Source organism: Jaculus jaculus, chromosome 21, assembly GCF_020740685.1.
Source record: "Jaculus jaculus isolate mJacJac1 chromosome 21, mJacJac1.mat.Y.cur, whole genome shotgun sequence".
Lineage (NCBI taxonomy): Eukaryota > Metazoa > Chordata > Mammalia > Rodentia > Dipodidae > Jaculus > Jaculus jaculus.
Window position 1 is genome coordinate 12,027,687 of NC_059122.1, and position 24,307 is coordinate 12,051,993.

General features: G+C 47.2%; 2 protein-coding genes across 2 annotated transcripts in view; both read left to right on the forward strand.

The window, feature by feature from the left end:
* Positions 1-14,410: 14,410 nt before the first annotated feature.
* Positions 14,411-17,817, forward strand: LOC101595423 (olfactory receptor 1571-like). The gene is given in 4 exon segments (XM_045139410.1): positions 14,411-14,547; positions 14,549-15,155; positions 15,157-15,295; positions 17,573-17,817. Coding segments are annotated over 4 exon segments (1,128 nt in total).
* Positions 17,818-22,537: 4,720 nt separating this feature from the next.
* The window catches only part of Adgre3 (adhesion G protein-coupled receptor E3), a 29,496-nt gene continuing 27,726 nt past the window's right edge, over positions 22,538-24,307 (forward strand). The window contains exon 1 of the mRNA XM_045139411.1: positions 22,538-22,814. Within this exon, the coding sequence (XP_044995346.1) occupies positions 22,538-22,814 (277 nt within the window). The remainder of the gene's footprint in view (positions 22,815-24,307) is intronic.

Genomic DNA, 24,307 nt, shown 5'->3' on the forward strand with positions numbered 1-24,307 from the left:
AGAAGCTCCCCAAGCCGTTGTTTACCCTTCAGGTAACTGTAGGGAGGAGGGATCCTTTCAGTTTTAGCTGCCCCACCCAGACTTTGCTTCCCTCCTTCCTTCAAGCCGGAACGTTTCAATTCAGAGACAATGGATGCCTAACTTCGGTGCATCCTCCCTCCCCCCTACTGCTTCCTGCTTGGGGGTGGTCATATGACCTTTTAAGTTTCCACTGTCTAAGACTTGTTGGCGTCCTGACTCCTTCCCCTCCAGAGAGACTGTTTCAATTGGGAGGAATCCCTCTACCACAGTGACTTGATGTGATAACGGGACGTTTTGTGACGGTCACCTGTCATCTGATAGAGACAGGGGTAGCTCTTTGGATCGTGGTATAGGTCTTGTCAGTAGACACTTGCTCCCAAGCCCACAGGAAGAAGGCCTGCAGTTTCACATCGTGGCCGAGGGGAAGCTGGACACTGGACTCCTCCTGGGGCACACCGCTAGCCACAGAGCTTTCCCCCCTACAGCCTGCGTGGTCTCCCCAAGGACCTTCCAGAATCTAAGGGACAAACACTCAACAGAACATTACCTGTTCAAACCTTTATGTACTATAATTTTCTTTATCTTAATTACCATTGTATCTCATTTATATCTTGTTTGGTTTGATGTCTTACATATCTTTTTTTTAATTCTTATATGTATAAATTTGTATAGACATTGTTACAAAACTGTTCTTAAGGGGTGATAATTTATTTCTAACATGTCACCAATATAGTGCAAGCTAGTATGCCTAATAAAACATGGTTCAAATAGAAATGCAGATGTAATCATGTTCACAATTGTTCACAACCGGTTTCTGAATTAAAGCCCTTATGATCAACAGTTTTCAGTTCTTCCTATTAAATTCTGTTTGAAATTATTTCCATTTTCTTACTCGTCTTATTTTCAAATTGCGAAGGCTATACACTACGTATTTTGCATAGCTATATATTTTGTTGTTGTTGCTTATTTGTTTGTTTTGAGGTAGGGTTTCACTCTAGTCCAGACTGACCTGGAATTCACTGTATAGTCTCAGGGTGGCCTCGAACTGGCCGATCCTCCGATCCTCGGGAGACACGTGGCGCATGGCTATATTTTGTATAACTGAAGACTATATGCATTTTCTTTCCTAGTAATTGCTATGGGTGTTTTTCATTGCCAAATTGATAAAAGTGGTCACATGTCAAAGTGGCAGAGTCGTCGATTCTGGCCGTAGTTGGCATGTGTGATGTGTTTATTTGAGAGCGACAGACAGAGAGAAAGACAGATAGAGGAAGAGAGAGAGAATGGGCACGCCAGAGCTTCCAGCCTCTGCAAACGAACCCCAGACGCGTGCGCCCCCTTGTGCATCTGGCTAATGTGGGACCTGGGGAACCGAGCCTCGAACCAGGGTCCTTAGGCTTCACAGGCAAGCGCTTAACCGCTCAGCCATCTCTCCAGCCCCTAAAATGGTTTTTTTAATCAATGTTCCATACTTGCAGAAAAAGTCACATGTTGAGTTGGAAAGATGGCTTAGCAGTTAAGGTGCTTGTCTGCAAAGTCAAAGGACCCAGGTTCAATTCCCCAGGACCCACGTAAGCAGATGCACAAGGTGGTGCATGTGTCTAGAGTTCACTTGCAGCCACTGGAGGCCCTGGTGTGCCCATTCTCTCTCTCTCTCTCTCTCTCTCTCTCTAATATATATATGAAAAGATCAAGTGCATCTACATTCATGACCATCTTGGTCAACAATTCCACTGTGTGCAGCTTACATTGCCTGAGTGAAAAGCAGTCTACAAAACAGCAAAAACAAATCATAATCCACAGAAATACATATTTCTCCATTAAGTTGGAAATCTTGGGACTTTTCTCAAGGTAAGGTCTCACTATAGCCCAAGCTGAACTGGGATGCACTCTGTAATCCCAAGGTGGCCTTGAACTCACAGCAATGCTCCCATCTCTACCTCCCAAATGCTCTCCCATCTCTCGCCTCCTCCCCTCTCTCTCACCTCCTCTCCCATCTCTCACCTCCTTAACCACTAAGCCCTCTCTCCAGCCCCACAAAATGCTTTTCTATAGCAACTCTTATGTTCCATCCACACGAGATGGATAAGGGTTTCTGGTTTTCTGCACAATTTTTAAATAGTCACCTCTCGCTCTTCTCTCCCTCTTTCTCCTCCCTCCCTCCCTCTGTCTCCCTGGACATTCATTGCTTCCTGGTAAGCTTGCTCCCGTGATTGGGTGTGGGAAGAGGGTTATATCTCGTTGCATATCTGGTGCCACCTCTGGTGACATGCTCACATATCCTGTCACCAGCATGCCATGGACACAGCAAAAAAAAGATTTGTGTCTACAGCCACACTTTATTTCTCTTTCCCAGAGAACATCAAGATTGGAGAAGGGCAGTGACTGGACTGCGTTCATGAAGCTCAAAGGTAGCTCTAGACTGGGGAATTTTGTTGTTCAGTGATTGATTTATTTTGCTTTTGACACTGGGTCTCACGTACTCCCAGGATCACTTCCAACTTTATTTTTTTAATACTTTTAAAATATTTTATTTTTATTTATTTATCAGAAGGAGAGAGAATGGGCACACCAGGGCCTCCAGCTACGGCAAATGAACTCCAGACACACGTGCCATCATGTGCGTCTGGCTAACGTGGGTCCTGGAGAATGGAACCTGGGTCCTTAGGCTTTGCAGGCAAGCGCCTTAACTGCTAAGCCATCCCTCCAACCCTTTAATACATATTTTAAGCGCTTTTATGAGAGAAAGGGAGGGAGGGAGAGAATCAGAGCTCCAGACGCGCACCACCATGTGCACGTGTGCGACCTTGCTCACTTGCGTCACCTTGTGTGTCTGACTTACATGGAACCTGGAGAGACAAACATGGGTCCTTAGGCTTCTCAGGCAAGCGCCTTCACCACTAAGCCATCTCTCCAGCCCTTAAGTATTTTTATTTGAGAGAGAGAGACAGAGGGAAAGAGGCAGACAAAGTGTGACTATGGTCATGTCAGAGCCTAATGCCACTGCAAACAAACTCCGGATGCAGGCGCTGCTTTATGCACCTGGCGTTACATGGGTGCTGGGAAACCAAACCAGAGTCATCAGGCGTTGTAAGCAAGCACCATTAACCATGAAGCCGTCATCTCTCCAGCCGGCCGCCGAGTCTATGTAGTCAAGGATGACCTTGAACTCTTGATCCCTCTTGTAATCTTCTCCTGAGTGACAGACACGCACCACCACACCCCCCCCCCCAATGCTAGGTAGGATTGAACCCGGGGCCTGGCGTATGCTAGGCATCGTCTCCATAACAGAGCTATGTCCTGAGCCCCTAGACGTCAAGCTTCAGAATCCCTATTCTATTGTCTCTTCTAGGGAATTATAGGATCTCTGGAAAGACTCTTGTCCCTCATTGATGGTTTGGGGACCACCGTGTACATGGAACCCAGCAGTCGAAAGTATCCTCTCAGGCTGGGAGAGATGGCTTAGCGATTAAGGCACGTGCCTGCGAAGCCTAAGGACACAGGTTCGATTCCCAGGTCCCACATGAGCCAGATGCACATGGTGGCACATGAGTCTGGAGATGGCTCACAGTGGCTAGAGGCCCTGGCACGCCCGTTCTCCTTCTCTCTGTCTCTCTCCTTCTCTCTGTCTCTAGATAGATAAATGAATAAAAATTTAAAAAGGAAAATGAAAGCATCCACTGCACAAAAGGAAATACAAGACAACCCACTGACCCTGGGCTCTGTATCGTCAGCTGTGTATCCCACACACAGCGCGTGGTCATTTGTCAGGACCAGCAACCACGCTCCTCCGCGGCCATCGCAGAAAGATCGCAGACTCACACACATGCACGCTTACCCAGGCAAGCATCAGGAAGATACGTGGGCAGAGGCAACCATCACAGGCTGTGCAGAGCAGCTGCGAGGCCCTGCTCACCTGACAGGCACAGCGATCCAGGATGGGGTGTGTTGTGATGGAAGGATCTGGTCACTTGTCAGACACGGGGCTCCAGGCTGGGGAATCGGTCGTGGCAGTGGTGAACGTTTTGGTGATCCCTCGTGAAATAACAAACGTCCCTCTGTCTCTCTCTGAGGTTGCCCAAGAGTGATTTACCCACAAGACCTCTGTGCATTAATTGTACAATAGTCCCTTCTTTGGTGTCCGTAGGGCATTGAGTAGTCATGTTCCTTCTATAGAACATGCAGTGTCAACTTAGAGACCCATGTTCACCCCTCCGTAGACATTTCTTTCTTCCTTCTTTCTTTCATGCTTTCCTTTTTTTTTTTACTGTCAACTTCCATAAATATGAACAATATACCATTATTAATTTATTTACTATTTTTTTGAGACAAGAGGCTCTTGCAGCTGAGGCTGGCCTTGAACTCTGGATCCTCATGCCTTCACCTCCCGAGCCCTGGGCTGACAGGCATGTCATCTGTACCAGTCAGCTTCATGTTGCTAAGATGAACCTCCAGACCAGACGCAGGTAAGGGGGGAAGGGGATTTCTTTGATGCTTACAGATCCAGGGGAAATTCCATAACTGCGGAAGAAGCCAGCCCCCTTTCACAGGTCCACGCAGAGAAATACCACCACCAGCACCATGAGCAAGCGTCCTTCAGGAACCCCAGGCGGTGCTCAGACACTCTGCATCTCCTAGGCTGCAATTCAGATCTGCACCTGGTATCAGACACCTTAGGCCTGAACCGCAGGATCTGTCCTGTGACGCCTTCTCCAGGCAGGTATCTGCGAGTCCAAGAAGTCTCAATAAAACTCTGAATCTGTTGGGGGACAGCCATTCAAACAGCCACATCATATCCCATCATGCCTGGCTCTCTAGCCTTCAGATCACTCCCATGTGGGGTGGAATACCCGACTAATGTGCATGCCGTGGGAAGCCTTGGACCCCTGGACTCAGGGAGAATCCAGACCCCCCCCAAAAAAATATCCTAAGCTTATACATTTGTTTTAGTACAAATTCATTTTCCCCAATATTTTTTCACTAGTTTTTTAGAAAGAGAATTAGTGTGCCAGGGCCTCAGCCACTGAAATGAAACGCCATATGCCTGCGCCACCTATTGGCTATGTGTGACCTTGCGCTTGCCTCACCTTTGTGCATCTGGCTTACGTGGGATCCGGAGAGTCAAGTATGGGTCCTTAGGCTTAGCAGGCAAGCGCCTTAACTGCTAAGCCATCTCTCCAGCCTCCCCAAGTATTGTTTTAAAAATATTTTTTTTATTTATTTGCAAGCAAGGAGAGAGAGAGAGAAGAGAGACAGGGAGTAGGGATAAACCAGGGCCAACAGCTGTGCATGAGCAATGGGAAATTTAACCCAGGTCACTGGGCTTTGCAGACAAGCACCTTAACCACTGAGCCATCTCTTCAGTGCCCCTGCCCAAATATTTTTGATCTGTGGTGTGTTGAACTCAGATGTGCCATTCCATGTACCCCGAGGGCTAAGGGTACATGGCTGTGGTGTGATACAAGTACTAGGGAGGCAGAGGCAGGAGGGTCAGAAGTTCAAGGTCATCCTCAGCTACACATTGAGTTTGAAGTCAGCCTGGGCTACATGAGTCCCAATACCAAAGAGAAAAAAAAAAAGAAAAAAGAAAATAGCACACCCACCCCTTTGGTTAAACAAATTATGAAGCCTACCCACAATTCCCCATGCCCCGGTGTTTGGACATTTGGTCTTCCTAAGATTGTTTACCACCACTGATGTGAGTGTGTGTGTGTGTGTGTGTGTGTGTGTGTTTATCTATGGAATCTAGCCCTGTGTTGCTATTCTAGATCAGCTTGGAAGTGCGCTATTGCTATTAACCATTGCCGCCTGACAGGCCACAGCCATCCCCTTTGCTGAAGGTAAACCTGAGGGTCCCCTCATCATAGAAACTGGCTGTTAGACCTAGACGTCCCTCAGCAGATGAGTGGATAATAAAGACATGGTACACTTACACAGTGGAGTTCTATTCTGCAGTAAAGAAAAATGAAATTTGCTGGGAAATGGATGGATCTGGAAGGGAGTATGCTAAGTGAGGTAACCCAGGCCCAGAAAGCCAAACGTCACGTGTTCTCTCTCATACGTGGATCCTAGCTACAAATGTTTAGACTTGTGTGTGAGCTGGAACCAAAAACTCAGTAGCAGAGGCCAGTAAGCTGGAGAAAGGTTATAAGGGAGGCAGGAGAGGGAAGGACTTTAGAAGATGGTATTGTATATATGTAAGTAGAAGAACAGATTGGAGGGAGTGGAATGGCCTCAGTGAGACCAGATTGAGGGTGGGGGAGGGCCAGTCAAAATTCACGATCTTCGGAATAAGACATGGGAAAGCCTACTTCTTTGGATAACGGCACATCCAAAAGCCATAGATTAATACTAGAAAAATTTCAGTGCCAGGGATGGGATACCTACAGGGAGTTGATGGCCAGGGAGGTCCTCCAAAACATTACAGGCTGTTGCCAAGGCCCTTGGGCAGGCAGTAAGGTCACTGAAAATTCAAGCTGGGGCTGAGCTGAAAACCCTCTCCCTGTAGACCAGCCAACTGGATGCTGGGAAAAGCTGTACTGCATGCAGCCCTATCGGAGACAGAAGTCATCAGCAGTGAAAACAGTGGGCACTGGAAACTGCAAGTTTAGCCAGACTGGCCAAATGACTGAATGGGTGCAATAGTGGCATGTCTGCTGTGGGGGAAACCAACGGCTCTCTAATTGGACTGAAGGCCCACTCTATGGGAGGGAATACGTGCCTGGTACTGAAAACTTGATCAAAAGCCTATGGCAGGGGAGGTCATGTGCCTTAAGGGTATAAAGCCTGCTCTTATCTGGATAAATGCATATCTTATTCTCACCAAACTGTCCTGAAAGCACTGCACTTAATGTTCATATTCATATATTAGTGCTATTCTCACTTTTTGTTAGAGAAGCTTCTCTTTTCAGATTGCAGTGACCACTGGGATGACCCAAAAGGCAACATAGTGCTGAGAAGGGACAGAGGAGGGCTCAGCATTGAAACATCTCTATCACACCCTCCAAGGCTCAGGGTCCATTGCAGAAGAGGTGGTGGAAAGAACGTAAGAGCCAAAGGAAGGGTACCGCTCTTTACAATGCAACTGTCCAGACAGAAATTGGCCTCGATATCCATGACCTCACAGTTCCTAGCAAGACCTTCACAAGATCCTCATAATAGGAAAAACAAAAATGATGACATCAAAATAAAAGAGAGACTAATGGAGAGAGGGAAGGGATATGATGGAGAGCAGAGTTGTGAAAGGGGAAACTGGGGGAGAGGAGGTAAATGTCATGGCTTATCGCCTGTAAGTATAGAAGTTGTCAATAAAAATAAATAAATGAATTAAAACAAAAGAAGCTGTCTGTTAGGAGGTGCCCTGGCGCACATCAGAGCCTGGCCTTGGAAGATCTTGTACCCAGTAGATTCTCCAGTCTTACCATGAGCTTGCCCAGCCTGGCCAGATCAGGAGACAAAGCCCATTTTCCTCTGTCCTCCACACCTCGCTCGTCACAATACCGCCCACCCCGTGCAGCCTGGCCACCCCCAGGCACTTGCTAACGTGGTCCAGAAGTCAGTTTGGTCCTTACCTACTCCCTATTCGTCCTCCAGGTCTACTGAGCAGTCAGCCAGAGAGCAAGCGGTGTCACAGGTACGAAGGGCATTTTTCAATTCAGGAAGAAGAAAGAAAACACCGGATCTATCTCTGGGGACACCTGGACCTTGGCTGACAAGGACTTTCTCTCCATGCTGTGCCAGTGGCAGACATTGCTAATAGATCCCTGCACAAGTCACCCAGCCAGGAGACTGAATGAAGGCCCCACCTCTCGACGACAGCTCCTCTGTGCAGACATCACAAGTCGACTAAGACTGAACCCCCTTCAGGATGCGCAAAACCTCGGGGTTCAGAAACTCGCCACGTCACCTTTTTTTCTGAGCTCCTATTTTGACCTTTGGACACGTTTCAGTGTGTGTGGATCTGGTTATGGAGAAGTGAATGTTGGAGGCATACGCTGCCCCGAAAATCACCACACCTTTCATAAGCACACGACTGAACAAGAACCTATCACAAATGCGGTTAGCATGATATCTTAGTGATGCTGGGGACTGAACCCCAGGACCTTCCTCGTGTGAAGAAGCGCTCCCCCACCCCCCGAGCTACATCCCCCGCCAAGATGGTTTTAATTATTTGAATGAAGCCTCATGAATTGTAGCTTGTGATCATGGGTAACCTCTTCTCAAAGAAAGGATTAGTGGGGCTGGAGAGATGGCTTAGTGGTTAAGGCACTTGCCTGCAAAGCCAGAGGACCTCGGTTCCATTCCCCAGGACCCACGTAAGCCAGATGCACAAGGTGGCACATGTACCTGGAGTTTGTTTGCACTGGCTGGAGGCCCCGGTGTGCCCGTTCTTCCTCTCTCTCTCAAATAAAAATTAATTTTTTAAAAAAAAGATAGGATTAGTGGACTTTCAAGACACATAACCAGTCAAAGCCAAAACGGGCTCAAGTCCGAAACATCGAATGAAAGTTGGGCTTAGCCTTTTGGGGTGGCACACGCCAGTAAAATAGTGCTGAAGGGGCAGAGGCAGGAGGATCCTGAGTTCGAGGCCAGCCAGGGCAAAACAAATTAATTAATTAATTAAAAGTTAGGCTGAGAAGTTAGGAGGTTAGATTCCTGGATGGCGTAAGAGCGCAGGGAGAAGTAATGAAGGTTGTTTCACCTGCCTTTAATCAGGTGTCTTGGGAAAAGAGAAAAACAAAAAAGTGTGTGTTGGGGGGGGTGGACTGGTGTCCCACTGGGAAATGACGCGTTTAGAGTCGCAATAGCAAGAGGGAACCGCGCCTGGTGAGCAGGCCGTGGGCCTATGAATACCTCCCTCCCCTGGCATTGCCCCTCGGGCAAGGGCAGCGCTGGTCAGGAAAGGACCTGGCTGTTGTCTTTTGGGGTTCTGCATGTGTGGCTTGGGCCAGTGACATCTGACCACTTCCTGCTGTCCTGACCAAATGCAGTTTTATTTTGGGGTGGGTTGAGGTGGGGGCTGCTCCAGTTTCCACCATCCAGGTGAGTCCGAGAGCTCAGCGGGTTCTGCAGGGAAGCTCCTGAGAGACGGGAGGGCAGACCAGGTCCTCATCCTAACGTCACCCAGAGCCAGGGCAGCCTGCCTCAGAGTCCGGAGGTGGCTGAGACTGCTGGGGATTTTGTTTTTGTTTGTTTGTTTGTTTGTTTGTTTTGCTTATTTGACTAATTCACTAATGTATTTATTCACCGTGACAGACAGGGAAGTGAATGCCACACTCAGTGGTACGATGGCAATCAGTGGACGAGGGAAGAGGTGAAAATGGGTGTGCAGGATACGTGTGCCGTATCTAGCTTTTTTCTTTTTCTTTACTTTTATTTATTTATTTGACAGGGAGAAAGAGGCAGATAGACAGAGAATGGGCACGTCAGGGCCTCCAGCCACTGCAAACGAATTCCAGACACGTGCGCCCCCTTGTGCATCTGGATAACGTGGGTCCTGGGGAATCGAACCTGGGTCCTTTGGCTTTGCGGGCAAGAGCCTTAACCGCTAAGCCATCTCTCCAGCCTGCTGTATCTGTTTTGTAACGACAGAAATAGAAAGGAGAAACTGGGCATTCCATGAGAAGGGACACAAGAGGATGCAAGGGCAGTTTGTTTCTTACCGTGTGATGCTAACTTCTACAGTTATAAGCACTTGATGGTATTTTTCTGGTATGCTCTTTCTCTGTTGATTCTAGGAGTGATTACTTTTGGCCAGAAAATATTTTGCTTCTTACTTCTCGGTTTCTCATGTCATTCCAGTTGCGCTCGTCACATGAAAGCTCTTTGTGTTGAAAAAGCCGGGCGTGGTGGCGCACGCCTTCAATCCCAGCACTTGGGAGGCAGAGGTAGGAGAATCGCCATGAGTTCAAGGCCACCCCGAGACTCCATGGTGAATTCCAGGTCAACCTGGGCTAGAGTGAGATGCTACCTTAAAAAAAAAAAAAAAAAAAAAGCTCTTTGTGTTGTTTCTTTGACATGTCTCAGAAATGTCTTTGTGGTGGTTTGATTCAGGTGTCCCCCCCCCCCATAAACTTAGGTGTTCTGAATGCTAGGTTCCCAGCTAATAGGAGATTTGGGAATTAACGCCTCCTGGAGGCAATGTGTTGTTGGGGGCAGGCTTATGGGTATTATAGCCAGTGTCCCCTTGCCAGTGTTTGGCACACTCTCCTGCTGCTATGGTCCACCTGATGTTGGCCAGGGGGCGATGTCCACCCTCTGCTCATGCCATAATTTTCCCCTGCCATCATGGAGCTTTCCCTCAAGTCTGTGAGACAAAATAAACCTTTTTTCCCCCACAAGCTGCTCTTGGTCAGGTGATTTCTACCAGCAATGCAGACCTGACTGCAACAGTCTTTTTTTCTGCTGGGTGTGGTGGTGCAGCCTTGTACTTGGGATTCTTGGGAAGCGAGTCGGGGTAGTGAGTTTCCACACTCACCTAGACAACTTTACAAGACCTTGCCTCAAACAAGATAAAATGTCATGTTTATTTTTATGTTAAGATATTGAGTCCTGCCGGGCATGGTGGAGCACACTTTTAATCCCAACACTTAGGAGGCAGGGGTAGGAGGATCGCCGTGAGTTTGAGGCCATCCTGAGACTACATAGTGAGTTCCAGGTCAGCCTGAGCTAGAGTGAGACCCTACCGAGAAAAACAAAACAAAACAAGAAGATATTGAGTCCTCTGAATTGTTTTCAATTATTTATTTATTCATTTGAAAGAGAGAGAGAGAGAATTATGGGTATGCCAGGATCTTCTGCCACTGCAAACAATGACTTTTTGTAATATAATTGAATTAGGGGACCAATTTCATTTCCTCCAGACTGTCATATCGTCACTACTTTCTTTTATTATTCAAGAGTTTTATGTTTGTTTCTTTGTTTGTTTTTACTTTTTGGGGGATAGGCTACCATGTCAACATTTTCCCACTAAATTAAAACACAGCCTTGTCACATGTTCAATTTAGTAGGCATAGAAGGGGCACTTCCTGATTCGCTGGGCAAAATTTCACAATTTCATTTGCTAACTCTTCCAACCTGCAGGCGTATCCACACCCCGCCATGAGAAGAGGAAGCTGGTCACAGCAGGTGGAGTTTCTCTTCGTCACGAGGCTGAGACACGGCACAGTGTCGCGTGTGCATGTGTGTGCGTGAATAAGCAGGGACTCAGGGGTCACTAGACTCATGACTTTATTCAGTGTGAAAGGGGAGAGTTTTGTGGCATTTGCAGGCTCTTATGGAATATAATCTGGGAAGCCCTTTGCTTGTTGGAGGAGGGTTACAACTGGGACTAGGGTAGGTGTGCTGTAGTTGTCCAGAGAGTTACAAATAGAAAAATGGGCAGGAGAGATGGCTTAGCGGTTAAGGAGCTTGCCTGCAAAGCCGAAGGACCCAGGTTTGCCTCTCCAGATCCCACAAAAGCCAGGCGCACAAGATGATGCAAGCGCACAAGGTTGCCCATGCACACAAGATGGCACATGTGTCTGGAGTTCGATTGCAGTGGCTGGAGGCCCTGGTGCGCCCATTCATTTTCTCTCTCTCTCTCTCTCTCTCTCTCTCTCTCTCCCCTCCCTCGCTTGCTCTTGCTCTCTTGCATAAAAAAAAAATGGCCAGTCTGTTGGGCTTGCCTCAAAAAAAAAGGTGGGGACTGGAGAGATGGCTTAGCAGTTAAGGCACTCACCTGCGAAGCCTAAGGATCCAGGCTTGATTCCCCAGGACCCACGTGAGCCAGATGCACAAGGTGGCACATGCGTCTGGAGTTTGTTTGCAGTGGCTAGAAGCCCTGATGTGCCCATTCGCTCTCTATCTGTCTCTTTCTCTCTCTCTCAAATAAATAAAATATTTTTTAAAAGAGAAGAAAGAAGTCTGGAGAGATGGGTTAGCAATTAAAGTGTTTGGGACCCCGGTTTGATTCCCCAGGATCCACGTAAGTCAGATGCACAAGGTGGCACGCACTCATCTGGAGTTTGTTTGCAGTGGCTGGAGGCCAGGGCACACCCATTCTCTCTCTATCTGCCTCTCTCTCCCCCTGCTTCTTTCTTTCTTTCTTTCTTTCTTTCTTTCTTTCTTTCTTTCTTTCTTTCTTTCTCTCTCTCTCTCTCTCTCAAATAAATAAGAAAGGAAGGAAGGGAGGGAGGAAGGGAGGGAGGGAGGGGAAAGGCTATTTGAGGGGGAGAAAGTTCCATGAGGAGAGGACGATTACCTTTTGTTTTCTTGCACGATGGAGTGAGAAGAGTAAACATTAATGTGGTGCAAATCTCAAAATAGCCAAAAGGGAGCCGGGCGCGGTGGCACACGCCTTTAATCCCAGCACTCGGGAGGCTGAGGTAGGAGGATCGCCATGAGTTCAAGGCCACCCTGAGACTACATAGTGGATTCCAGGTCAGCTTGAGCTAGAGTGAGATGCTACCTAAATAAATAAATAGCCAAAGGGCAGGTTTTGAATGGTCTCAGCAGACAAAAAACGATAAACATTTGAGGTGGTGTGTATACTATTTTCACTGATTTGGTCATTACACATGGACACACTGTATCCCATAAATATCACATTTTACTCCATAAATATGCACAATTATTTTTTGTACATTAAAATCCCAATAACAACAAAAAAACAATTAGTCAAATCAGTTTTGAATGCTCCAGGAAAAAATTCTTGTAATATTTTAGTAAAAATGTCAAAATTTTGTTGATCTTTGTAAGTACCCTTTTTTTGCATTTCCATCTTATTGTTATGCATCCATGCTTCACCTGCCTGTGTCTTGGCTCCCAAAAGAAACCATTACTTTTGTCCCTTGAGAAAGTTATATTTGGTCTGTTATTATCTTTGTTAGTTCTATGGGGATGTAATTGGCCTTGAAACACTGTCAAAACAGGAGCGCAATTTATTCTCTGTATTGTCTTGGGAACTAACTGAGCTTCTTATTAGAGCTACACCATCACTGGCTGTCCCTCCTGCCAGACAACTATTGATGCGGATGACGGATTCTATGTCCACTTTTTCTTATTGGAGAGAGAAAGAGAGAGAGAGAATTGGCGTGCCAGGGCCTCAGCCACTGAAATCGAACTCCAGACGCTTGCGCCCCCTAGCGGGCATGTGCGAACTTGCGCTTGCCTCCCCTTTGTGCATCTGGCTTTACGTGGGATCTGGAGAGTCAAACGTGGGTCCTCAGGCTTCCCAGACAAACGCCTTACCTGCTAAGCCATCTCTCCAGCCCTCTACATCCACTTTTTGTTTTTTCTTTTTTTTTTTTTTTTGGTTTTATGAGGTAGGGTCTCACTCTAGCTCAGGCTGACCTGGAATTCTCTATGTAGTCTCAGGGTGGCCTTGAACTCACAGCGATCCTCCTACCTCTGCCTCCCGAGTGCTGGGATTAAAGGCGTGCGCCACCACGCCCGGCTTTACATCCACTTTTTAATTGTCATCTACTTCTTGGTCTTGCCTGAGTCCCACTAAAAGCTAACTCCCTCTTGTCTTTCTCCTTTGCACCAGCTTTTCCCTCTTTCGTTCTAACTTGCCACCATGTATTTGCCTCCATTTGACTTTTATTATTCCTCTCATTATAAGTTAGGAATACTTGCCTTTTAAGCCATTTCTTAGACAGTGGCTGCATTATTAGTGATCTTTTCTAAATTGTATTTCTCAGATGCACAAAATAAATCCCAAGGTGTGAATTCGTGACCTTTTCAGGAAAGAGTGAACGTGATAGGAATTTGATATCAAAGATCATAAGAGGATACCTTAAAGGTTCCTATGCAAGTTACAATTTAGCTTCTTGGGCTGGAGGGATGGCTTAGAGGTTAAGGCATTTGCCTGCAAAGCCAAAGGACTCAGGTTCGATTCCCCAGAACCCATGTTAGCCAGATGCACAAGGAGGCGCACGTGTCTGGAGTTCATTTGCAGCGGCTGGAGGCCCTGGTGCGCCCATTCTCTCTCTCTCTCTCCCTCTTTCTCTGTCAAATAAAAATAAAATATTTTTTAAAAAAGAAGTTAGCTTCTTGAATGGAGGCTTTATGTTAACACTCATGGCAGGTGAGCCGTGTATAGTTGTATTTTGTTTTCTGTTTTCCTTTTCTTTTTTTAAATATATTTTTTAAATTATTTATTTATTTATTTATTTGAGAGTGACAGACACAGAGAGAAAGACAGATAGAGGGAGAGAGAGAGAATGGGCGCGCCAGGGCTTCCAGCCTCTGCAAACGAACTCCAGATGCATGCGCCCCCTTGTGCATCTGGCTAACGTGGGTCCTGGGGAACCGAGCCTCGAACCGGGGTCCTTAGGCTTCACAGGCAAGCGCTTAACCGCTAAGCCATCTCTCCAGCCCTGTTTTCCTTTTCTTAAAGTTACTTCAAATGGAGCCAGAGAACTACACAAAAGTTTCACATTTTCTTCTCCTGGGAGTTTCAGAGGACCTCTTTGGACTTTTCCTCTCCACATACCTGGTCACCGTGCTCGGGAATCTGCTCACCATCCTGGCATCGTCTCGGACTCCACCTGCTCATGCCCACGTGCTCCTTCCTCTGCCACCTGTCCTTTGCGGATGTCTGCTTTACCTCCACCACCGTCCCTAAGATGCTGGTGAGCATGCGGACGCAGAGTAAGGTCATAAACTATGAAGGCTGCATCATGCAGACATACTTTTTCATACTCTTTGGAGTGTTGGACAACTTCCTCCTCACCATAATGGCCCACGACCGCTTCGAGGCCATCTGTTGTCCCTTGCATTACCCTGTCGTCATGAACCGACGGCTCTGCACGTTGTTGGTTCTGGCCTCCTGGGTCGCGAGTGCTTTGAATTCACTGTTACAAAGCTTAATGGCATTGAGACTGTCCTTCTGCACAGACCCGGAGATCCCACACTTTTTCTGTGAACTTAATCAAGTGGTCCTGCTGGCCTGCTCCGACACCTTTCCCAAAGACATGGTGATGTATTTTGCTGCAGGGTTACTGTTCTGTGGGCCCCTGGCCGGCATCCTCTGCTCTTACTCCAAGATCGTGTCCTCCATCCGGACCATCTCCTCGGCTCAGGGCAAGTACAAGGCCTTCTCCACCTGCGCGTCCCACCTGTCCGTCGTCTCCTTGTTTTACCTGCACGTGCCTGGGGGTGTACCTCAGCTCCCCTGCCACACGCAGCTCCCGCTCCAGTGCAACAGCCTCGGTGGCGTACAGCGTGCTCACGCCCATGCTGAACCCCTTCATCGACAGCCTGAGGAATAAGGACCCACTGGGAGCTCTGAGTAGACTCTTCAGAGGGAAGCTTTATTTCATTTATTTCATTTGTCCGGGGCTGGAGGGATGGCTTGGCAGTCAGGGCGTTTGCCTGCAAAGCCAAAGGACCCAGGTTCGATTCCCCAGGACCCACGTTAGCCAGATGCACAAGGTGGCGCACGCGTCTGGAGCTCGTTTGCAGTGTCTGGAGGCCCTGGCGTGCCCATTCTCCCTCCCTCCCCCTCTCTCTCTCTCTCTCTCTCTCTCTCTCTCTCTCTCTCTCTCTCTCTCCCTCCTTCTCTCTGTCCAATAAATAAATAAGTAAAAGAATCACTTGTCAGACTGGAAAGGTGGCGTAGTGGTTAAGGAGCTTGCCTGCGAAGCCCAAGGTCCCATGTTCGACTCTGCAGGTCCCATGTAAGCCAGATTCTTGAAGCCCACGTGCCTGGCAGCTTCAGAGACATAAGTAAAGGGCTCATTCTAAATAGAAAGCATCACAAACAGGCTGAAAGAGAGTCACGCCAGTACCAGCCACCGGCCTTCCTGAGTGCATCTCGGGCTGCTGCACAAAAACGCTCTGAACACACTTTCTTCTAATGGGCACAGGGCTCTCAGTGGTTATAGGACAGTGGTGAAGACAGCCAGGAACTTCTGATCTTTCGAAACGATGAATAGCCAATGAATACCAGGCTAGGTTCCCTCATCGTTGCCCAGTAGCTTATTAAAATGTGATTAAGCTAAGCAGATGAAAAATGGTCAAACAGGCATGGGCGTGCTCTCGGTAGAACTATGTCACATCACCATGAAGCCAGGAAACATTAATTAAGTTTATTGAAACAGGAGTATCTTTCAACACCTTCAACTGACTGCTGCTGCATGCCTGAATTGCTGTAATAACTTCTTTAAAAATCATCTCTGTGGTTTTCAAAGGAAATTGTCCACATGAGAAGGAGCTGCATGGATCCTGTGATAATATGTCCCCCAGTTCAGAAGACAGGGGAGCAGGAGGTCAGGGCTGGATTGGTTGCAAGGGTTAGAAGTGCATCCTTTAAAAAATTTAATTGTCCATAGTCATAAGCTATATTTTGATGATTTTACATATGTGTACAATGTGTGATAATCAAAGTTAGCATTTTCATCTCCTTAAACATTAAAACACATCCTTAATGGTTGTTTTTTTTTTTTTTTTCCTGTGTATGTATGTGTTTGATGTAGGGTCTCACTCTAGCACAGGCTGACCTGGAAATCACGATATAGTCTCAGGCTGGCCTCAAACTCACAGCCATCCTCCTACCTCAGCCTCCCAAGTGCTGGGATTAAAGGCGTGTGCCACCACACCCAGCTAAAACACATCTTTAAATCAAACCATAACTATATTTGACTACCATTAACTTTACTTTTTTGACATTTTTGTTTATTTATCTGAGAGAGAGAATGGGTGCACCAGGGCTTTTTGCAATTGCAAATGAATTCCAGATGCATGTATCACTTTGTACATCTGGCTTTAAGTGGGTGCTGGGGAATTGAACCCAGGCCAATAGGCTTTTCAAGCAAGCACATTTTTTAAAATATTTTATTTTTATTTATTTGACAGAGAAAGAGAGAGAGGAGAGAGACAGAGAAAGAATGGGTGTGCCAGGGCCTTCAGCCACTGCAAACACATACCAGACATGTGCGCCCCCTTGTGCATCTGGCTTATGTGGGTACTAGGGAATCAAACCTGGGTCCTTTGGCTTTGCAGGCAAACGCCTTAACCACTAAGTCATCCCTCCAGCCCCAAGCAACCACTTTTAACTGCTGAGCCATCTCTCCAGCCTCCCTCCACCCCCATTAACTTTAAATTGTGCTTCTCAACCAAAAGTGAGTTTTGCCCCCCAATAGAATTAGAGCAATGTATAGAGATGTTTTTGGTTACCACAGAAGTGAGGGGCTAGAAAACAACCTGAAGCAAAGGCACAGGATGGCCCCCACCACCAAGAGTGAGCTGGGGGCTGAAAGGATGGCTTAGCGGTCAAGGCGTTTGCCTGCAAAGCCAAAGGACCCAGGTTCAATTCCCCAGGACCCACGTCAGCCAGATGCACAAGGTGGCGCGTGCGACTGGAGTTCATTTGTAGCAGCTAAAGGTCCTGGAGCACCCATTTTCTCTCTCTCTCTCTCTCTCTCTCTCTCTCCTCCATCCTAAGACTGGGCCTTTCCACCTTCCTGCCGCGGTGCCTCCTGCCCTTGGCCGCCTACAGCACCTCGTCTTCAGCTGTTTCCTTCACAAGGCCATTTTCATCGCCTCCAACAAAGTCTGCGCCTCCCAGTACCTCCTCTGGCACCTCCGCCTTCTGCCTGTAGCGATGTCCCCGGCGAGGATGCCCTGGAGAAGGGCCGTGGTGCTGCCCCTGCTCCGGTTCACCGGGGGCGGGCACCGTGGCTGGCCCCCACCTGTGCCCTGGGGTCCCGGGGAAAGAACACGTTTCTGCTCATCAGCTGTTCCATTCTGACTCAGATACCTTCCCACTACAAGGAGGAGGAACTCCCGACAGAGAGACTCAAATATGACTGATGAAATGGTCTGGACCTTCTGCCACTTCTGCACATTATGATTATCTTGGATGGAGCATGAAAGGGGGATTAAAAAAAAAGGGCTGGAGAGGTGGCTTAGCGGTTCAGTGCTAGCCTGTGAAGCCTAAGGAGCCCGGTTCGAGGCTCGGTTCCCCAGGTCCCACGTTAGCCAGATGCACAAGGGGGCGCACGCGTCTGGAGTTCGTTTGCAGTGGCTGGAAGCCCTGGCGCACCCATTCTCTCCTCTCTCTCTCTCTCTCTCTCTCTCTCTGTTGCTCTCAAATAAATAAGTAAAAATGAACAACAACAACAAAAAGCTTTGGAAATTTTTTTTCCTCCCTGAACAGTCTGGGTACTCTAGTGAAGGATTCAAACCAATGTTTGCCTTATGAGTAAGGGGACCCGATAATTGGCCTACCTTTTAGTAAAATCTCAGGACTCATTTGTTCAGGATGCGATGAGAAGTAAAAAGTTACTTGTTTGAAAACTGAAAGGCCGATGAAAACATCCATGTTAAAAATTGTTGTGGAATTTTTAGTAATATATTGCTCAATACCGGTATTGATTCCGGTTATACTATGCCAGGCCCTTAAGTTGTGCCTTACCTTCAACTCCCTAATTTGTCTTCCTGGAGTTTCCTGACAGCTCTGACAATTCACAGTATTTGTAAATCACAACATTTTAAGATATAAAGCATTAGGTAATGCTATGCTATGTTGGGAAGGTTTGGTACTATAAATGTGGGGCTTGCTTTGTGGTTTTTGTTTTGCAGCACTTAGTCCCTGTACTATTAAAGTACCATTTGGTTTTATACAAAAAGGATTAAATTTAAATTTATCCATCTTTAGACGTGACTTTAAAGAAGGTCATTGAATACAAAATTATAATGGACATTTTAGTACATTTTAACCCTTAAAATTTCTCCTTGCCGGGCGTGGCGGCGCACGCCTTTAATCCCAGCACTCGGGAGGCAGAGGCAGGAGGATCGCCATGAGTTCGAGGTCACCCTGAGACTCCATAGTGAATTCCAGGTCAGCCTGAGCTAGAGCGAGACCCTACCTCAAAAAAAAAAAAAAAAATTCTGACTGCTAAAAATTACTTTTTATCTAGACTTAATAGTTCTGAGAGAAAAAAAAAACCACTAACTGTATGGGCAAGCATTCTAAAAAATACTTTAAAAAATATATATATAGACCTTCTAAGTTAGGAGCCCCTTACATTTTATGATGCAACAATATGAGTATGATTTTGTGATCATGATTTTAAAAACTAAGTAAATTCATTTATTTTCATTATTAAAAAAAAAATTAAAGCCAAGAAAAAATAACAAACAAACAGACTCCAAGAAATCACATGCCAGCAAGCATCCAAAAGGACTGTCATGTGCCTTTAAAATGCTGTGACCGGGCTGGACAGATGGCTTAGCGGTTAAGCGCTTGCCTGTGAAGCCTAAGGACCCCGGTTTGAGGCTCGGTTCCCCAGGACCCACGTTAGCCAGATGCACAAGGGGGCGCACGCGTCTGGAGTTTGTTTGCAGAGGCTGGAAGCCCTGGTACGCCCATTCTCTCTCTCTCTGTCTATTTGCCTCTCTCTCTCACACACACTCTCAAATAAATAAATAAAAATGAACAAAAAAAATTTTTAAAAAATAAATAAAATGCTGTGACCTCTCCCTGGAAGACGGTAGCTCCGTGTGTCACTGTGATTTTTTTTTTTCCCCAGACGCAGGGGACAGGAATCCACCCACTGTCGTTCACGCCCTTGAGAAAATGTACGGGTCAAATTGCGTGCAGAGGCATGTATCCCAAGACAATCTGACTTCCCTACAATCATGAATGCAGAGCACTTGTACCTGCTGACGGGGGCTCCAGCGTGGCACCTCCCCGTGGGCGCTGATCGCGCTTGGAGCCCACCCACTGCACCAGTTCCCGTTCCTCCCCCTCTCCTCTCCCTCCAGACCTTCGGCCCTTGCTGCTCCCCCAGGAGTCACCACTTCTGCTTTCAAGTCGTCTTCTTTATTCTACATCCCACAAATGAGGTAAAAAAAAAAAAAAAATTGCGATATTTGCCTTCCTGGGGTCTGGTTTATTCCACCTGACATATTTCACCAGCTCTGTTCATTTTTTTTTTATTTAATTTTTTTTTTAATTTTTAGGTTTATTTTTATTTATTTATTTGAAAGCGACAGACAGAGAAAGAGGCAGAGAGAGAGAGAGAGAGAGAGAGAGAATGGGCGCGCCAGGGCCTCCAGCCACTGCAGACGAATTCCAGACGCGTGCGCCCCCTTGTGCATCTGGCTAACGTGGGTCCTGGGGAATTGAGCCTCGAACCGGGGTCCTTAGGCTTCACAGGCAAGCGCTTAACCACCAAACCATCTCTCCAGCCCTTAATTTAATTTTTTTGATTGACAACGTCTATACTTGCAGATAATAAACCATCATATTTCACTCCCCTCCCTCTCTCCATTAGTTTCTCTTTTAATCTGATGTCATCATCCTTTTCTCTCCTATTATGAGGGTTCTTGTGTAGGTATTTCCAGGCACTGCGAGGTCATGGATATCGAGGCCAATTTCTGTCTGGACATTTGTATGTAAGGAGTGGTAGCCTTCCTTTGGCTCTTACATTCTTTCCACCACCTCTTCTGCAATGGACCTGAGCCTTGGAGGGTGTGATAGAGATGTTTCAGTGCTGAGCCCTCCTCTGTCCCTTCTTCTCAGCACTATGTTGCCTTTTGGGTCATCCCAGTGGTCACTGCCATCTGAAAAGAGAAGATTCTCTAACCAGAAGTGAGAATATCATTAATATATGAGTATGAACATTAAGTGCAGTGCTTTCAGGGCAATTTAGTGAGAATAATGTATGCATTTATCCAGACAACAGCAGGCTTTATACCCCTAAAACTCATGACCTCCCCTGCCATAGGATTTTGAATAAGTTTTCAGTACCAGGCACGTGTTGCCTCCCATAGAGTGGGTCTCCAGTCCAATTAGAGAGCTGTTGGTTTCCCCCACAGCAGACATGCCACTATTGCCCCCCATTCAGTCATTTAGCCTGTCTGGCCAAACTTGAGGTTTCCAGTGTCCACTGTTTTGACCACTGATGACTTCTGTCTCCATTCACTTTTTTTTGTGTGTGTGTGCAACACATGGCTTCATTCTTTAGGTCCTAATAATCCCAATGTATATAAGTAGATTTTCTCTAGCCGTCATCGACTGACAGACTCCTGGCCAAATCCGTAGCTCAGGTGTGCAGACAGCATGCAGGTACACTTCTTTCCCCTGGAGGCTGGTCCACTGGATATATACTCAGGAAAGGTAGAGCTGCAGCATATGGTCACTGCCTTTGAGAGAGAAAAAGAAAGAGACAGAGAGAGAGAAAGAGAGAATGGGCACGCCAGGGCCTCCAGCCACTGCAAACGCGTGTGCCACCACGTGCATCTGGCTTACGCGGGACCTGGAGAATCACACCTGAGTCCTTGGGCTTCACAGGCAAGCACCTCAACCACTAAGCCATTTCTCCGGCCCTCAAGTATTTTCTTAACTGCTCCCCACCTTATTTTTTTTGAAGTTTGAAACGATTTTATTACAACAGTTATAGAGCTTATGGCATCTATGCAAGTCCCCTTAACCACTGAACCATCTGTCCAGCAACTTAGAGCAAAAGGAAAAACCATACAGAGCTCCTGCCCAGGTTCAATTCTCTAGCCACTCACAGAAAACCAAACCAGGGCTGGAGAGATGGCTTAGCGGTTAAGTGCTTGCCTGTGAAGCCTAAGGACCCCGGTTCGAGGCTTGATTCCCCAGGACCCACGTTAGCCAGATGCACAAGGGGTGCACGCATCTAGAGTTCCTTTGCGGGGCTGGAGGCCCTGGCGCGCCCATTCTCTATCTATCTATCTGCCTCTTTCTCTCTCTGTCTGTCGCTCTCAAATAAATAAATAAATAACAGAAAAAATAAAATAAATAAGATAAAACCAGACCAGCATCCATTTGCAACAGAGCCTAGCATGTCACAGAGAGAGAGAGATAGAGAGAGAGAATTTTAAAAAGAAATAGGGCTGGAGAGATGGCTTAGCAGTAAAGGCGTTTGCCTGCAAAGCCAAAGGACCCAAGTTTGATTCCCCAGGACCCACGTAAGCCAGATGCACAAGGTGGTGCATGCGTCTGGAGTTTGGTTTATTTGCTTGTTTGTTTTGGGTTTTCAAGGTAGAGTCTCACTCTGGTCCAGGCTGAGCTGGAATTCACTATGGAGTCTCAGGGTGGCCTTGAACTCAGGGCCATCCTCCTACCTCTGCCTCCCGAGTGCTGGGATTAAAGGCTTGCGCCACGGTGCCTGGCTGGAGTTTGATTGCAGCGGCTAATAGCCTTGGCACATCCATTCTCTATCTGCCTTTCTCTGTCAACCAAATAAAATTAAAAGGTTTTTAATTTGAGAGCGACAGACACAGAGAGAAAGACAGATAGAGGGAGAGAGGGAATGGGCGCGCCAGGGCTTCCAGCCTCTGCAAACGAACTCAAGACACGTGCGCCCCCTTGTGCATCTGGCTAACGTGGGACCTGGGGAACCGAGCCTCGAACCGGGGTCCTTAGGCTTCACAGGCAAGTGCTTAACCGCTAAGCCATCTCTCCAGCCCTAAAAGGTTTTAAAAACACAAAACAAGAAAAAGAAAAGAAACAAATGGAAACGGGGTGTTGCTCAATGGTGGAGCCCTTGCCAACGGAATGCCACTCCCTGGGTCCCAGCCCCCACCCCTCGCCCCCTCCCCACCCCCACTGCACAAGAGAAACCAGAGGAGCAAAAAGCAGAACCATGGGCATGATGATGAAAAAGGAAAGTTCGCTTTCCAGACTGTAATTTCCTGGGCCAGGTGGCGCAAGGTGCAGGCATCAGTTCTTGGGACATGTCATGAACTGGAGAAGGCGCCTGGCCCGGTGGCGGCCTCCAGCTCCGGCTGCTTCTGCCCGCGCCGCAGGATGCCAGGGCCGGCTCTGCTCCCAGGTACTTGTGACCATGACAGCGGCCAGGTCTTCCTCTCCTGCCCGCCCGGGCTGTCTGTTCCACTGTCAGCTGGTTTTCTCTCTGCCTCTGCGCTCAACGCTCTCCCCTCAGCTTATTGGTTCCTCCCTCACTACCAGGAGACTCTCAAATACCCCTAAGGTTTCCCTGTGGGCCCGTCTGCCAGCCTGGTTCACCTGCCTTTTCAGCAGTTTTGTTTTTCTAATTGAAATGCTCCCTAATGCAAACCAAAACTGCAAAAATTAAAAAGTCATAGAACTGGGGACTGGAGAGATGGCTTAGTGGTTGAGGCTCTTGCCTGAGAAGCCTAAGGACCCAAGTTCGATTCTCCAGGTCCCACAGAAGCCAGATGCACAAGGTGGCGCACGCATCTGGAGTTCGTTTGCAGTGGCTGGAGGTCCTGGTGCTCCTATTCCTTCTCTCTCTCTCTCTCTTTCTGTCCTTCTCTCTGTCTCTAATAACTATTTAAAAAATAAATCAGGGCTGGAGAGATGGCTTAGCGGTTAAGCGCTTGCCTGTGAAGCCTAAGGACCCCGGTTCGAGGCTCGATTCCCCAGGACCCACCTAAGCCAGATGCACAAGGGGGCACACGCGTCTGGGGCTCGTTTGTAGTGGCTGGAAGCACTGGCGCGCCCATTCTTTCTCTCTCTGCCTCTTTTCTCTCTCTGTCATGGTCAAAATAAATAAATAAAAATAAACAAATTTTTTTTAATTATTTATTTATTTATTTGAAAGCGACAGACACAGAGAGAAAGACAGATAGAGGGAGAGAGAGAGAATGGGCGCGGCAGGGCTTCCAGCCTCTGCAAACGAACTCCAGACGCATGCGCCCCCTTGTGCATCTGGCTAACGTGGGACCTGGGGAACTGAGCCTCGAACCGGGGTCCTTAGGCTTCACAGGCAAGCGCTTAACCGCTAAGCCATCTCTCCAGCCCAAACAAAATTTTTTAAAAAACAAATCATAGCTGGGCGTGGTGGCACACGCCTTTAATGCCAGCACTCAGAAGGCTGAGGTTGGAGGATCACCATGAGTTCAAGGCCAGCTTGAGACTACAGAATGAGTCCTGGTAGCCTGAGCTACAGAAATCCGTGTGTGTGTGTGTGTGTGTGTGTGTGTGTGTGTGTGTGCATATGAATGTGGGTATAGGCTATGAAATTATATAAGAGACTAAAGAGGGAAAAAGGTATTCAGGAAGAATGGGGAAGGAGGCTACTAAGGGGTAGAAGGGTACCACCGTGAGTTCAAGGCCACTCTGAGACTACAGAGTGAATTCCAGGTCAGCCTGAGCTAGGGTGAGAACCTACCTCAAAAAACCAAAAAAAGAAAAAGAAACAAACAAACAAAAAAGAAGAGAAAATGTCATAATGAAATTTAATACTCTGAATTCTAGTATTTTAAAACAATGTGTTATCAGATAAAAACTCTAATAATAATAATAATATCATAATAATAATAATTTATAAGTCCCTCTGCC